The sequence below is a fragment of the Atractosteus spatula genome, chromosome 9 (genome assembly GCF_055471065.1).
Source record: "Atractosteus spatula isolate fAtrSpa1 chromosome 9, fAtrSpa1.hap1, whole genome shotgun sequence".
Taxonomy (NCBI): Eukaryota; Metazoa; Chordata; class Actinopteri; order Semionotiformes; family Lepisosteidae; genus Atractosteus; species Atractosteus spatula.
Genome location: NC_142714.1, coordinates 14,302,118 through 14,317,002, shown reverse-complemented (window position 1 = coordinate 14,317,002; position 14,885 = coordinate 14,302,118). Strand labels below are relative to the sequence as shown.

Below are 14,885 nucleotides of genomic sequence, written 5' to 3'. Positions count from 1 at the left end.
CTCAGTGACTCACATTTTCTACTTCTTCGAGTTGCTATTTGGCTTTTTCTAGGCTTATTTTAGTCTGTTTTGAGCCAGAAGTGCCCTTTTTAAAAAAAAAAACCCCACAAACGTTACTATCGGGGGATGACCATTTAACGGAGGTATTACTCAACCATATATCACTCGATAAAGAAAATAATTCCCTGTATGGATATAGAAACATGACTTTTTTGGGGGGAACTTTTCACAAGCTGTTTCACACTCCTCAACTGTCAGCTCCAGAAAAGAGAGAAATAGCCCAATATTATAGCTACACAGAACTCGTTATACTTCAGTATTAAGAGCTCAGAAGAGGCTATGAAAAGTCTTTCCAAAGCCTCTCTTTATGTCTCATGAAGAAGTCAAACATTTGAATTTTGAAAGTGAATTAGAATGGTCAGTCACGTCAACACCACATTCAGGCTTCATTTTTGTAAGCAGGGAGAGGCCTTGCACCTCACGTCACTAAACTGACGCAGGCCTGCAGGGCTCAATCTATTACCCATCAGCATTAAAGCCAAATGACAGCAGGTGTTCATACAAACAGGAAACAGTCAAGGCTGCCAGACACTCTGTTCTGTTGACAACATTAATCCCAGGAATAACCAAGAAATGCTAACTCATTCTATTTAGTCTACACAGCTCAGCTCAAGCCCTATTGATACATTACCGTTTTTGGTCTCTACAGAGTCAAGCGTGAAGAGAATGTTCCTAAATACTTTAAAATGCAGACTGCAGTTTATTTATACGATATAACAAAATATTGGCTTGATAAACTCATTTAAAATGGAAAAAATACCAGATCACAGAAATGACAGTGGATTCCAGGCAGGTTACTTATAAAGAAGTTATGATAAGAGGAACTTTCGCATCTCTCTGCTTCAAATTATCAGGACAGCACATAACCCGTTGAATAAAGTCTGCTGAACTAAAACTAAAACTAGGGTTGCTTGTCACCCTAGCAACAAGTATAAATGATTTAAACAGTGTGGGATGAAGTCTCATATTGGGTTAGGTCAGATCCAGAGCCGGGGCTGGAGGAGACCTGTTTATGCCTACTCCCCTCCACAGTGGTTTACTACAGCAGTGGTTCTCTTGTTAGTTACGTGACAGCAACTCCCTCAGTGTCCCCTTCAGAGATGTTCACATTCTGCCCGGCCCCTGTAGTTCACTGTTGAAGCACAGTCCAAAGGATACATACAATCAGCAGAAAGGAAAAAATAAAGGGGTTTCCTCCCCCCCCCCCCCCTCGATAAGCTAAGGGCTGGTTCACAGTCAAGAAGGGGGAAATGCAAAGTTAGTTAAAAAAGGAATCGGTTGTATCCTTATGGGCATTTTTCAGAAACCTTGTAATTCAGATGTCTATATGCGGGCATGTGTGATTCAGCTCTTGTCGGCTGTCCAGGGACTGCTGGGTACTGCCTCACTCAGCTGGCCAGACAGTGAAGCACGCTGCAGTTCTCGGGGGTTTTTAATACTAGCATTAATACTAGCAGTTAACTCCCCAAACATCCTGCCCCCCCATCGCTGTAGCCCACTGGCTGCTTCACAGGGCTTCACCATGACCTCACTGTTGTGTATAACTGCGCCGGCATCCATCCATCCATCATGCGCTTCAATAAGGGCCGGTAATTCAATCTCCAAGATGCCAATAGCATCTCGCAAGCTAAAAATACAGCCTGCAAGGGTGACGTAATGCTGGAGCTAAATCAGAGGACTAAGTAATTGGTTGCATTTAATGCAGGCCTGGAGTCCTTGGAAGAACAGTGTCAGGAAGCAGAAGAAAATATCGCAACAATCCTCAAATACACTGCATACAGATAAGACTTAAATCATGAATGCCACATCACACAAAATACTGAAAACAAATTAAAAATCACTTTTTAATAAAAACATAGAAGATTTAGCACAACCTTAAAAACCTAAGGATGATGGAGCTATGAACTTATAAAAAAAAAGTGTTCTTTGGGAGTATCCCCTTTCAACTAAATGTTACTTGCTTAAACTACACTGGTATTCAGAATTGTATATCGTACTATACACAATCCCCACCTTTTCACCAAAAAAACTTTTCATCAAATAACGAAACACTTGCTAAACTTTCAGCCTGGTACAGTGGCTCCCCGTGTTGTGTCACTTGACAATAACAAAGGTTGTTTTTTTGGAAGTGAAAAATCTGTAGATTCATCACGACCAATTTGCGTTTTTCTGATTGTGGTAGTGTCGAATATTAATTGACAGTTTGCGGTAACAAATTCATGACACGATGGGGGGGGGACATCAGATAGAAGAATCATGAAAGCCAAATTCCGCAGTAAGACATTATGATGGTCACTATCTGTATTTGGTAGTGCTGCGACACTCTCCTGCTGTGTGGAAATAGCACAGGAGAAGAGCTTGCAGACAAAAGCAGCTGGTTCTGAAACAAAGCAGTGCACTTGGATACAGAAACGCCTGAAAGTCACTGGTACATCTCATACAATTCAGAAGTTGACCATTTTCTAAGTGACTATTCTGCAAATAATCAGATCCTCATCCGTATTCATTCTCTGCAAGGCAATTTTATGGTGGTTAAAGTAGCCAAGAACAGATATCTGATGTAAGCACTAAAATAAAATGCATTTTTTACAAGCCTGCCTCACACTTCAGTGTAAGATTTTTTTTAAAAGGCCATCTATCAAGAAATATAGTCTGGCAGTCCCGAGAAACAAAGAAACCAAGAACCTTGGTTCTTTTACTGTACCTGCACTGTTTTTATACCCAAGAAAAAGTTTTCTAGCAGCCTAACGTTTTACCACATTTACTATACCCTAAATAAAGGGCCTGTTCCTTTAATCTCATTTGTAAATGCATTTCTGCTCTTTGCTAGACAATACATGCAAGGAGTAATATGATTAGTACCTGTCCATTATATAAGCAATTGGTAGATTTTAATCTAAAAATCCTAACAAAACCTTAAAGTATCAGACCATATATTTCTCTTAGAAAAGGGAGATCCAATGAATATACAGCTAAGAAATTGCTTTGATTTTTTTTAAGCAACTGTTGTAGAAAATAAAGAACAATTACGTTATGAAAGCAAATTCTACAAACAAAAGCTATGAAATTATATTGGGTTGTGTCACATTATGTCACATTGCAGCAAAAATATTGTTCTGTGTATTAAGCAACCTTTAGATTTTCAGTGGAAAAACATTTGCTTTCTAGCAAATCAGGTTTCTAGCTAATCCTGTTCAGTTAATTCACATATAACTGAACAATATTAGAGTAATTTCATTATACAAAAATAACTTTATTATTAATGCTTTAATTTGCTGCTCAATTTGAAGGCCTGCATACTACTACATGAGAAACATGAGGTCACAGTTTGAAAATATCTTCTTGAGGATGTTCAAATACTGGACAAAACCGTGATCTTCCCTTCATCCTCCCTTTGCCTGCTTGTACGTCGCCATGTGTTCTTTACACAATTTTCCTTTACCCTCCCTCGGCGAGTTTGAAGTTACAATTGAGATTTACAGTTCTAATCATTAAAATTGTTAGTCAGAAAAAAAGGCTGCTTCTATTTAGCGTTTCCTTGGTGACCACACTCTAAACACAACAAGGGTTAGGCCATGCCTTACTCCTTATTTCCAGAGCACACGCGCATTCTATCCTAAAACACTGCAGAAAACATCTTAAACATCTCATTCAGCGGATGTGCCAGGCCGAGCATATGACTGACCTCTACCTCTCCAAGATGACATCTTCTCTAACAAGAAACAGGCATCTGATAAAATACCAGGAAAAAAGCACACAAAGCAACCATACCAGCAATGAAAAGCAACAGGAAACAAGTGCTCAATTACAGATAATGCCCACCATGCAAAACCATTTTTCCAGAACAGAACTGAATTGAAGATTGGGAAATAGGGAACCAGGTGGATTGGAATTGAAGAACATCTTAAAAGCCCCTCTCTATCACTCTGCATCCACTTAAACCACAACAGTTGTCCAAGCTTGGGTGCCTTCAAGATGGCATGTTCACTTCCCCAGTGTTTCTTTCACAAAAGGTCAGAATTTCGGGACAGTGACACAGTAGTGATATTTCTCAAGTGCAATGTTAGACAGCCCTGAAACCTAGTTGGAACAGCAGTAAATCCCTCGGGCACACAGACACAGCCTTGTTTAAATGCAGGCTGCTGGTTTTCCAACAGCACGTGAACTAGCAGTCCCGGAGGGATGCTTCCCAGACACAGAATACAGTTTGAGGATCTCAGAAAGCCAGGCCACAGAAGCACACAGGTTACACGCTCTTCTTCAGTGCAGGGTTACTCGATTGAGGTCCTGAGAGCACTAGCATTTACAGACCTGTTCCCAGTGTTACAGTGTGGCAAGAGCAAAAGAAAGGATGCAAGAATGGTCTTCCAATTTACTATATGCTCTCCAAAATGGAATTAGGGTTTATAAAACACTTCTATGAACACTACAAAGAAAAATACAAGAAAACCTTTAAGTAACATAAACGAACGTTATGTGTAGTGATTTGATTCCACAGAAGGGACATTTCAAACTTAAAAACAGACAAGTCATACAGCGGCAGAGAAAATGGAGAACCTGGCCAACTAATCCATTAAAACATGTAGAGAGTTATATTATTTCATCAAGCAGTGAAATGACCAGTTTTTATGCAGCTATCCAGACCTCTCTTATAATTACTCTCAGGATAGACCATTCGGTCATGCAGCCAGAGCAGAATAATACCAAACAAAATTGCAACTCCTGAGCATGTTAACTATACCTACCGACTTATCTTGCAGTCCCAAAGGCTTGATCTACTATAAACCTTTTCTACAAACCTCCACCAAATCAAAGATGATAATGCGTGTATCTATTCTTGCCTGTAAACCTTCCTGAGAAAAACATCTGAAATTTACTGAAATTTCTGACAGGAGCAAAGAGCTAAGAAGGCTGTATGAACCAATATAAATAATGTGAAACTGGACTCATACATCAATAACCCTGGAATCAGCACTTACTGGTAAGCATGAATGAAGTTTGTCTTATAAGAATCTAAATATTTGCCTGTAAAATAAATTAGAATGTTGAACATGTAACTAAAGTAATATTAAATGAGTAGAGAATTTCAAAGCAGTTATGATAAATTTGAAAAAGTCTATCCGGGAATATTCTACATACCCCAAGTGTCCAAAGCTACCCTTAAAGTGTAAACCCCCATCTGTTTAAGTAAATATTATTAAAGCTCTGTTCTAAAGACATCTGAACTATCATCCAGCTCATAAACAGTACTGCATCAACCTCTAAGTCACGTCCTGACTTTGTAATGATCTTTCACCAAAGGGGAAAACAGTCATAGAATAAATTTTCACAACTGAAACTCCAAGATTCCTTTAATAATGTATTCCAATTATGTTTACTCCCCAACCGATTTGGAATCTCTAGTTGTATTTTCATGTGCCAGCTAACAGCTCACCTTATTTGGGCAAAGGACTCATACTTGAAAACAACAGACAGTACTCCATTTACTCATCTCTGAGCCATTCTTGCGTTAATGCGTCTCAAGGTTCAATGCTGACTGGAGGAGAGGCACTGCAAGCCTGTTGCTGGCTGCGAGTCATGTTGCTATTTCACCAGGAGCTGAGAGCGTTCTGGTCAAATCATCCTAAGCCTACCTCCAGCTCTGCTCAGCCAAATGTCCGAAATCAATTCAGTCAACTAGTGATATGACACAGGACATAAGAGCTCAATGGTCTCCAATCATTTGTAACCTGTCTAACCTATCGGTTGATACTAGCTAATGATCCATGTAACAATCAACCAGATGCCTCTTGAAAGAAACCAGGTTGTCAGTATCAACAGCATGGCTGGGTAGTTTGTTCCAGTCTCCCACAAACTCTCATGTAAAAAGGCTCAGTTCCATGAACCCTGGATTAATGAACTCACTTTAGCCACTTTTAACCAGCAGAGGTACTTGGAAGACCCTAAAATCAAAGATTCCTCAAAGAACTCCTCCACTGCATTTTGAACTCTCCCACTGCATTTTACGATTCAATGGTTAACTACACCAACTTTGAACCACTATTTTCTCAAAAGCAATGAGAAATTTAGAAGTTGTTTGAGGCAAAGCAGCTAAGGGGGTGGAAATTCTGTTCAATAGTTTTCCCTATTTCAACATAAGGGAATTATAAATCACTGCAAAGTCTAACCCAAGAAACAGGAAGCCACATGGCTGGGCAGGGCCCCTACTTAGCCAAACTACTTCCTGTACACAAGATTAAAGACTGTTAAGGATACAGGACTATCACACACTGGAACGGACCACGTTTTCTGCCAAATGATGGAATCAGCAAAGCAAATGCGATTAATACTGTTCTTTAAAAAAAAAAGGCAGGAAAACTCATACTTGCTATTCATTTAAAGACTATAAGCACCACTGGCAGAGCAGGAAAGATCATTAGCTTCACTCCCACCTACACTTAAGACAGGAGGACATGTTTACAAGGAGGGTGAAGACCTTCATTACAGCTTGAGCCATTGTACTGTGCCTATTAATGTACTCACAAAACAAGCACATCCTAGAACACATCTGATGAGGCCAGTGCGCCGCAACCCGGACTTTGCATAAAAACCAAGAGATTCCTGGTTTTAGGATGCGAGCCACAAAAACAAGCCTAAGAATTCTGCAGAAGCAGTTCAGCTGAGGTCCTAATTCTGTAGCTGAATTTGACAGAGCCTTTAAGCCATCGGCACAAGCATTTTTTGTTCCTCAATGATTAAAAACGCCTTGACAATTATCACATATATTCTTCTGTTTCTTCATGCTACATACGACATCTTTCAGCTGCAAACACAAGCAGAACATGAATCCCTCAGATAGAGAGGGGCTCTATAACTCAGCAGGAAGTACGGCCTCCAGTCGCAGAGAAAGAGGTCAATCAGCACAGCGCGCCACCCCGCCCCCATCCTGCAGAGCACTCTGGTAGGAGATCTTAAATCCCAGCCTTCCCAGGCCACAGCCCCGCATCCCCGAGTAAAAAATTAAAATGAAAAAAAAAACACACAGGAAGTTTCACATCCTGATCCGAATGGCTGCCGTTTCCTTCCAAACATCCCCTATTCTATTGTCAGCTCTGAGCCATCTTCCTCCAATTGCATCTCATCTCAACAAACTGTAGCGCAATCTGGTTCAAAAGTCACAAATCAGGTTCAAAAGTCTGCAAAAAGCTTTATGGTGGAGATTTTTTATAGTGTTGCATCTTTATAACAGAAAGCCAGCCCAGTACAATCTACACAGATGTGCTGTATTAAATTGCTGATATGAACACACTGCAACAATTAAGCTGAAGGATCCTTTTTTTGTGATGGGATTAGCACACAAGAGCTGCTACAGTGCCCCCCCCCCGTTCACAAAACTGGGGAAAGTCAGAAGTCATGACTAGTCATTAAAACAAATACAAGACATTAAAGGTTTTAGAACCTGAAACCAAGAGGAAAAAAAAATACTAAAATGACAACAGCAGAGACTGAACATGCCAAACCCTGAAAGTCATTTCCTGCTCCACAGAAGACTTTTATGGAATTCTAACAGCACGTCTCCCGTCACACAATCCAGCCAGAGACCCCCTCCTGCTGCTGCTTACCCAGCAAACAGCAACATTATACAGCTGTCTGGTAGTGGCTGGAAGTCACACCACCTTCACAAAAATAGAACTAGCACAACCTACAATGGAAACATCCTAGCCTGACCCAAAAAATAAAGTTATTGTTGAATTACCCAAAAAGACAAGAAATTAGGTTACATGAGATTTAGTACCAGATAAATAATTCACTGCAGAGATGGTGTAATGATACTCCATACCTTATAGAATTCCAAGTATTGTTTTTGAATTCAACAATTTACAGTTTGCTTCAAACCCAATGTTTCTTGACGGGAGAGACGCTGAAGGACAAAAAAAAAAACTTAATTTCTGCTGTTAAAAATCATCTGCAACATGACTCAAGGCAGCAGGGGAAGAAAAGTCTCTGCAAGCTGAAGAATACTTGCCATTACAGCAGACAGCACAAGAGAACTGCAAATTCATATCAAATCGACTGTCTGAACAAAATGTGCCTGGTTCTGTTTAATCATCTTCTGTTACTGCATTAGAATCCAAATGACTACTTTCACAGTCAGCTCCAGGAAACTCAGCATAGCCCATTTCAGCTAAAACACTAATACAACAGAGCTCAAACAGGCCACAGCCAAAATTACAAACAAGAGTACCACACACTAGCAACTGGCTTAGTACCTTGGAGATCTCAATGTAGGCACTGACTTCTACACCAGCACTTCAAACACAAGGCATTCCTTCTTTGTGTCAAGCAGCAATTAACACAGTAAATGCACTGGGATTTTTGTATCACGCCCCCAATTTATCACACCTATACAACTCCTCAGACCCTTTGTACAGTCTTGCTTCCATCTCAAAACATCAGAATTATTAAGTAATACTTTAGAGGAAAAAAATAATCATCCAAAAAAACTGAAAAACAAAACAGCTTTTCCATCCTAAAAACTTAAAGCTGTTGCAGAACTCAACAGGAAATGGGGTAATCAATAATGTGCGCTTTCCTGGCATTTCAAATTTTAAGCCATTAAATGCACCATTAGTGCTTTAAATGCTAAAGGCAGCACTCCACCACTGCGAGTGCTGTCACTAGCAGTTAAGTGAAGTGAAATGAAGAGATGGGTTATGCACAGCAAACATATTAAGCTGTGTGCCATTTGAACACGTTTTTTTAATGTTTACTTGATCTTGCACAGAACAGCCATGCTACTTTCATGGATTCATGGAGCAAGACTACTGAACGAAACCATGTTCCAAAGTTACAGGGAGCTCAAAACCAAGTCCTGGAGGGTCTAGAAGCATCTGCTTTCATTCTAATTTGAAAAGTCAAATAAATGTTTTAACCTATGATTAAGGAGCACATATATAGCAACAGCTTTTTAGTCTGTGAAAAATGTTAAATTCCACTTAGGACCCATATGAAAAATAAAGGTTAGCGACTGATGGCGTCCCAAGATAAGTTAGCAGTTGGCTATGCACTGAAAAAGACCCAAGCACCTGCCTAGGCTCTTGTACAGTTAATTACAGCATAAGATAACTTACTGTAATATTTCTGTTACTGGGCCTTTCATATACAGTAGGTGATTATACGATGATCACGGGGGTACACAGTTTTAACTGCAATAAGACATTCTTTTTTCATCTGTAAGGCCCTTAGACCGGAGATGTTGAGAGTAATTACAGGTCAATGTTTGAACATTTATAACATTTCTCTCTCTTCCCCCCCCACCTTCAGGCAGGAGACAGCTTAAACAAACAAGGTCATAAACTAAACTAAGTCAATAGTAATCAGTTAGGGAGAGGTACATTTCTTTGCAAAGAAGTCCACCAAGGTGGGTCATTCTATTTGCAGGGATTGTTATTCCATTTTCAGTACTCCAGGTCGCTTTGATGGTTTGATTTTGATTTTCCTTTGACTGCCAATGCAGGAAATTTACCATTTACTTCATCAGCCTTATCAATAAGTCAGTTTTGCCAAATAGCCTTTGCACAGACTTTCTCTTCTAAGTGCACAAACGGCAAGCTAATGGTTTTATTTAATGCTGGATTGATCATTGCAAAGACTCCATTTTCAGTGGCAAAATGGATATGTATACTGTGTGAATTAATGCTCACCAAAATATGAAACGGGGACATCCATTAACTTTCTGAATATCTACTGTAATTTGTCTCACTCATAGGCTAGCTGAATACTATGGGCTGTGACTTGGCTACAGGTGTCAGTTTGAGGCACCTTTCATTTTACACCCAAGTTGTATTGCCCACTATACTTGTTCAGTTAAGTCACTGAGGTCTGAGATGGAAATAAATCCATTTGCTGCTGGTTCACTTGAAGACTGAAGTCGCCGATCCCTAACAAAGATCTGGGCAGTACGCATCTTTACACACACATCCTGGAAACCAAGTTCTCAGAAGACCAAAGGTTGTTGAAGTCTTTATCGAGACTACCAAGCCAGCAGCAAGACTTCCTTGCAACACCACTAACACTGCACGTTTTTCAGCCTGCAAAATAAATCATTTTGCCCCAGCACAAACCAGTTACCAATGTAATGTAAGCTCCACAGGTTACACTGCAACAGTTTAATGCCTGAGAATATGTACTCTAAGTTAATGATTTGCAGTGTTCGTTATCTGGGAAGACCTCCTGCAAATTTACATGTGGTCAGCAATGTTTGGCTGTTTATGGAATCTTCTTTTAAAAACCATGCGTTATTTAATACTTCATACATTTCAGGTTTTCATCCAAGAAAAAAAAACTTGGATTTGGATCACTAGTAAAAGACTGCAGGAGTGTCATGTGATGCACTAAACATCTAAAATGTAAAAGCCTTATAGATCAAAGCAATATCAATTCAAAAGATACATTTATAATTGATTAATAGAAGAAATGCATTACTTAAATAGATCAGATTGTCTTGCAGAGTAATGAATCAGACAATTTCAGTAAATCATGTCCAGTTATAAGATGTAAACCAGAAGGTGAATCAGATCAGCTATTGATGGAGATCCTGGCCTATACCAATTTTTTTTGTATCCCTCAATGCCCGTCCATCCTCTACACAGCAGATTCACACCATCCATGGGCACATTCCTTCTCCCCTACTAGGCAGAATCACTGAGAGAACCAAACACAGCAGATGCTCCACCCATATCCCTGCTGGGGTTTCAGACAATTTTCCTAAAACCAGTTAACTGAATTGTCTTCAGACATGCACTCACCTTAGCAAACTGACCACTCTGAGGTACCCAGCTCAAAGTTGCTTTAGATTTAGTTTTTCTCCTCCAAGGTAATTGCTTGACAAATGAGCATGCTTGGAAAATACGACATTTGAAATAACAAGAACTGGTGGTTTATGACAGAACCCATTAGGTCCACTGGTTTTGGGAAAAGGGTGGGGTGTTATGGTTGAGTGTTCTACATAGCAGACCTCAGCTGATATAATTGGAAGCAGTGGCCCTAGTACAATGCCAGCAGAAACCACTTTTTAAACTTGCATAAAGAGGCTGAACATATGAAATCACAACCCTTAGTCATGCCTTAACCTACTATCCCCATCCTGTAGGCTACATCCTCTCCCTTGCTCTACAAGATGACTGTCTACTGTGCAACTGAAGAGATTCAAGAGCCCTTATCTACACACCGCTTTGACCCTATTGCACAGCCCCATCTGGTCATACTCCCAGCCTCAAGATGGTATGCATTAATACACTACACTTTCTCTGGAACTCAGTTCTGACAGAAAACAGCTAACTTCTGTTTCCAATGGCCCCTCCCCCTGCCTTCTGGTCTACAGATACAGCTCTGTGCAGCCAAGGATCTCAGACAGGAATAAAAGGCATTTCACTAGAATGAAGAAAGTCTTCTCCTCCCACACACAGCCCCTTCAATCTCAAGCAACTACAAAACATAAGGGCCTCGATTATATGAGGTCTAAGGGCAGAAAGACTAAACGCAAACCATGAAAACTTTGCGCAACAAAATAATTTGAAATATTTTAATTCATTTGAATGCATCAGCCAGAAGAGCTGACATTTCTTACCTTTACACAGAGTTCAGTTCAAGTTTTTACTGAACAAAAGCAAAAGGCATTAGTGCAGACCTTAATTATGTGTTTGTGGTGAAACAGTGAAATTCAGTCCCTGGTATTAACCTTTTCCAGAGTCCAGCAGGAAACCCTATGACTGTCATACTGCAAGAAGAACACAGACAGTACAATTTAGCCTTTGAAAGAGGCAGAGAACAACAGTGCTTGTTTCTTCAGCAGATGACAATTACAATATATTTACTGTATTTAGGCCTACTCCATTCTAAGTTGCAAGTCCTTTAAGGAAAAAACAATGAGGAAATTGTAACTAGGATGAACTGAAAAAAAAGTCATAGTGCTGTATTCTAGGACAACAGCTTCCCAATTTGAGGGCCACTAACAGAATGGAATAATTTGCAGAACTGCTCCTAAACGTGGATGCTGCACATTGGTGGTGGTGGAGGGGAGTCCCCACTACCTGTAAGCGCTTTGAGTGGAGTGTCCAGAAAAGTGCTATATAAGTGTAAGGAATTATTAAATAAATGCACATCACCATCACAAAAATCCTTATTAGTAGTTTCTTCAATTAACAGACTAGGAAGCGAATTCCCCCCCAATAAGTCTGACATGACCACTAAACCAGAGTGACCTAGTAATGCCGAAGGCAATATACACTTTAATAAGGATTACTCTATAACAGACCCGAGGTTCCTACTTAGGCAGGCTACTATGCCAAATATTGAAAACAACAGGACAGGAAAAACTATTTGGGGCAAGCAAATTTATTTTTAGTCAAAAGTTTCCAAATCTTTAGGGAATGCAAAAAGAACACAATACCCATCAGAAATGTAACTTCTGTGCATATTTTCATCAGGAACTTCCACTAGAACCAAGCATACAAAGCCATTCACAAGAGCTGGAGAATCTAGGTTTACAGCATGCGTGACGCACAAACAAAATCACAAAACATATGGTGTGACTCTTAAAAACTATATTCAGGCTTCCCAACTATAACATTGGTTACAGACACCTTTACTGTTTGGTCTTAGTGTTACAGCAAAGGCTGGTGGCTGGAAGAAGAACACTGTGGCACTACAGTACAGGCAACAACTGACCACTTCTGCAACACTGTCCCATCCCAGAAAGTCCGGTCCGTCTTGGAACTGCAGTATTCCATATTATGGCTCAAGTGCACAAGCTTACAAATGCATTAGCTAATTAACTTTTTATATTGGGAACCAATGCAAAAGGCAAGTAATGAAACACTAATTTGGAAAATTGATGGGACTAACACTCATTCTCAGACATCTTAAGTCTTAAAGGCACAGCCAGAACAGAAAGGATGGAAAACAAATTCTTACTGCTCAAGTATCAAAGTAAAAAATGAAAGTTTATTTACGTTTCATAAAATGTAGTCATAGCCATAAGCAATGACCATAAAACACATTATACAATGTAGGTGCTGTACTACCAACATCCAGGTTTAAAAGCACACCCTCCTAAATAAGAAAAAGGGAATCAAAATGAAAAGAACTAAGCAGATTGTTTATAATTAATTCTCCACTAGCAGAACTCCATAATGGTAGACTGCTATAATCTTTAGTTTTCAATGAAAAAGGTAAAGCACTAGGTCCCAAAAATAATACAATAAAGGAACACAAATTACTAACATCACTAACAAATTAGTTGTTTGTTAGGACCACACAAAAGTCAAGACTCAAAAGGCAATAACGCATTTACTCGCCCTGTGACATTCAAGAATACAATCCAACGGGAAAGCCAAAGAAGTTGACCAAGGGCACGAACGACAGCTTGACAACAGCATTTATACCGCACGCTCACCTTTGGGAAGAATCTGAGCGTGCAGCAGGCAAAACTACATGTGTGGATGTGCGTAACCCGACCACCCTCCCGGACACATCGACACGTCAGTGTTGGAAACCCGTTAGCGACAGCATCCTACCGAGTTTCTCCACGAGTTTCAGCATGACCCCGCCGATGTGGATCTCCCCGGTGACCCTCAGGGAGACATCCCGATGAAGATCGGTCACATGCATCTTCAGCTCCCAGGTCCCGTCCGCGTAGCAGCCATCCGGCATTCGTATGCCATCCAGCGCCATCCTTCAAAGATAACTTTAAAAGGGAAACGGAGAAGAACGGGTTAAAAAAAAGCCAGCACAGGAAACTCAAAAATGCAACCCTGCGTGGATATCTCTATGCAGTATCCAGAGCATTCCGTATCTCTGTGTAAATACCAACAGCAGATAAACTGAAATTTGTTAAAGCTATGCTACGGTACAGAGTTAATTAATTTAAGAAGGCGCAGTGACAAAGAACAGCATAGGGACTCCCCACCCCGAAAATTAGGCTCCACCGTTGCAAACGACGAAGTTCAGGGGGACTCTCTCATCATTTTAAAAAGGTCGTGCATTCAGATTCTCGGAGTGCGTCACTCAACGAGGGTAAATTAAAAACGTTGTTACGGCAATGCCCACTTTATTATTTAACCGCACTCAACAGATTGGCCTGCAGCCGCGTAAAAAAGGTTATGTGTAGCTGAAATGCTGAACTTCAGTGCGGTCCGTTTTGAGATAAGTGCGTCATTATAACCAATAAAACCAAGAACAAAGAAGACGAAAAAGTTACAGACATAAGCAGTGCATTCCTGCCCTTTGGCGATGTCAATGCAAATTCACCTGCTCCACCTAACGGGAGAGGATGACTAGATCATAGTATTGGAGCAGTTTACGTAATGGGTAAGTTCAGAATGTGTGCTTTTCATGAACTTACCCATGTTCATTTCGGACATGTACCGTGGTCTCCTCACAAAAAAATGGCAATTAAACTAAGCGCAAAAAACACACACACACATACACTCAAAAACAGAAATAAGAGAAAATAAAAAAATGCCACAGAGTAAAAATCATGGAGAGGAAGATTTCTTAACACGTAGCAAACCGCAAAGCGGATTGCCTAGTTCAGAGTGCTAGAGGTTTTTTCCCTTTCCTGCCACTCATGAAGGAAAATGAAAACCAGTTGCTAGATCCACTCACCTTCACAAATCCAACCAACCCGACGCCGCAGTACCAACTTAAACTTATTATTTCTTTATTTCCTGAAGTCTCTTTCTTTGTCTCACGTGCGTTTGCTCAGTAGGAAAACACAAAGAACTCGTCCAAGCGAAGTATCCCAAACTGCCTGCTCTGGGCTCTGCTAATGGAGTCCTGGTCTC

General features: G+C 40.3%; 1 protein-coding gene across 4 annotated transcripts in view; it reads right to left on the bottom strand.

Moving 5' to 3' along the window:
• The window catches only part of fermt2 (FERM domain containing kindlin 2), a 40,763-nt gene extending 25,878 nt beyond the window's left edge, over nt 1-14,885 (bottom strand). For 2 of the 4 annotated variants that reach the window (XM_088925318.1, XM_088925319.1), the window contains exons 1-2: nt 14,707-14,885; nt 13,617-13,786 (exon numbers count right to left, since the gene is read on the bottom strand). In XM_088925318.1, coding sequence (XP_088781444.1) covers nt 13,617-13,773 — 157 coding nt within the window. In that variant the 5' untranslated portion in view covers nt 13,774-13,786; nt 14,707-14,885. The remainder of the gene's footprint in view (nt 1-13,616; nt 13,787-14,706) is intronic. The other 2 variants (XM_088925316.1, XM_088925317.1) reach the window with 1 other exon arrangement.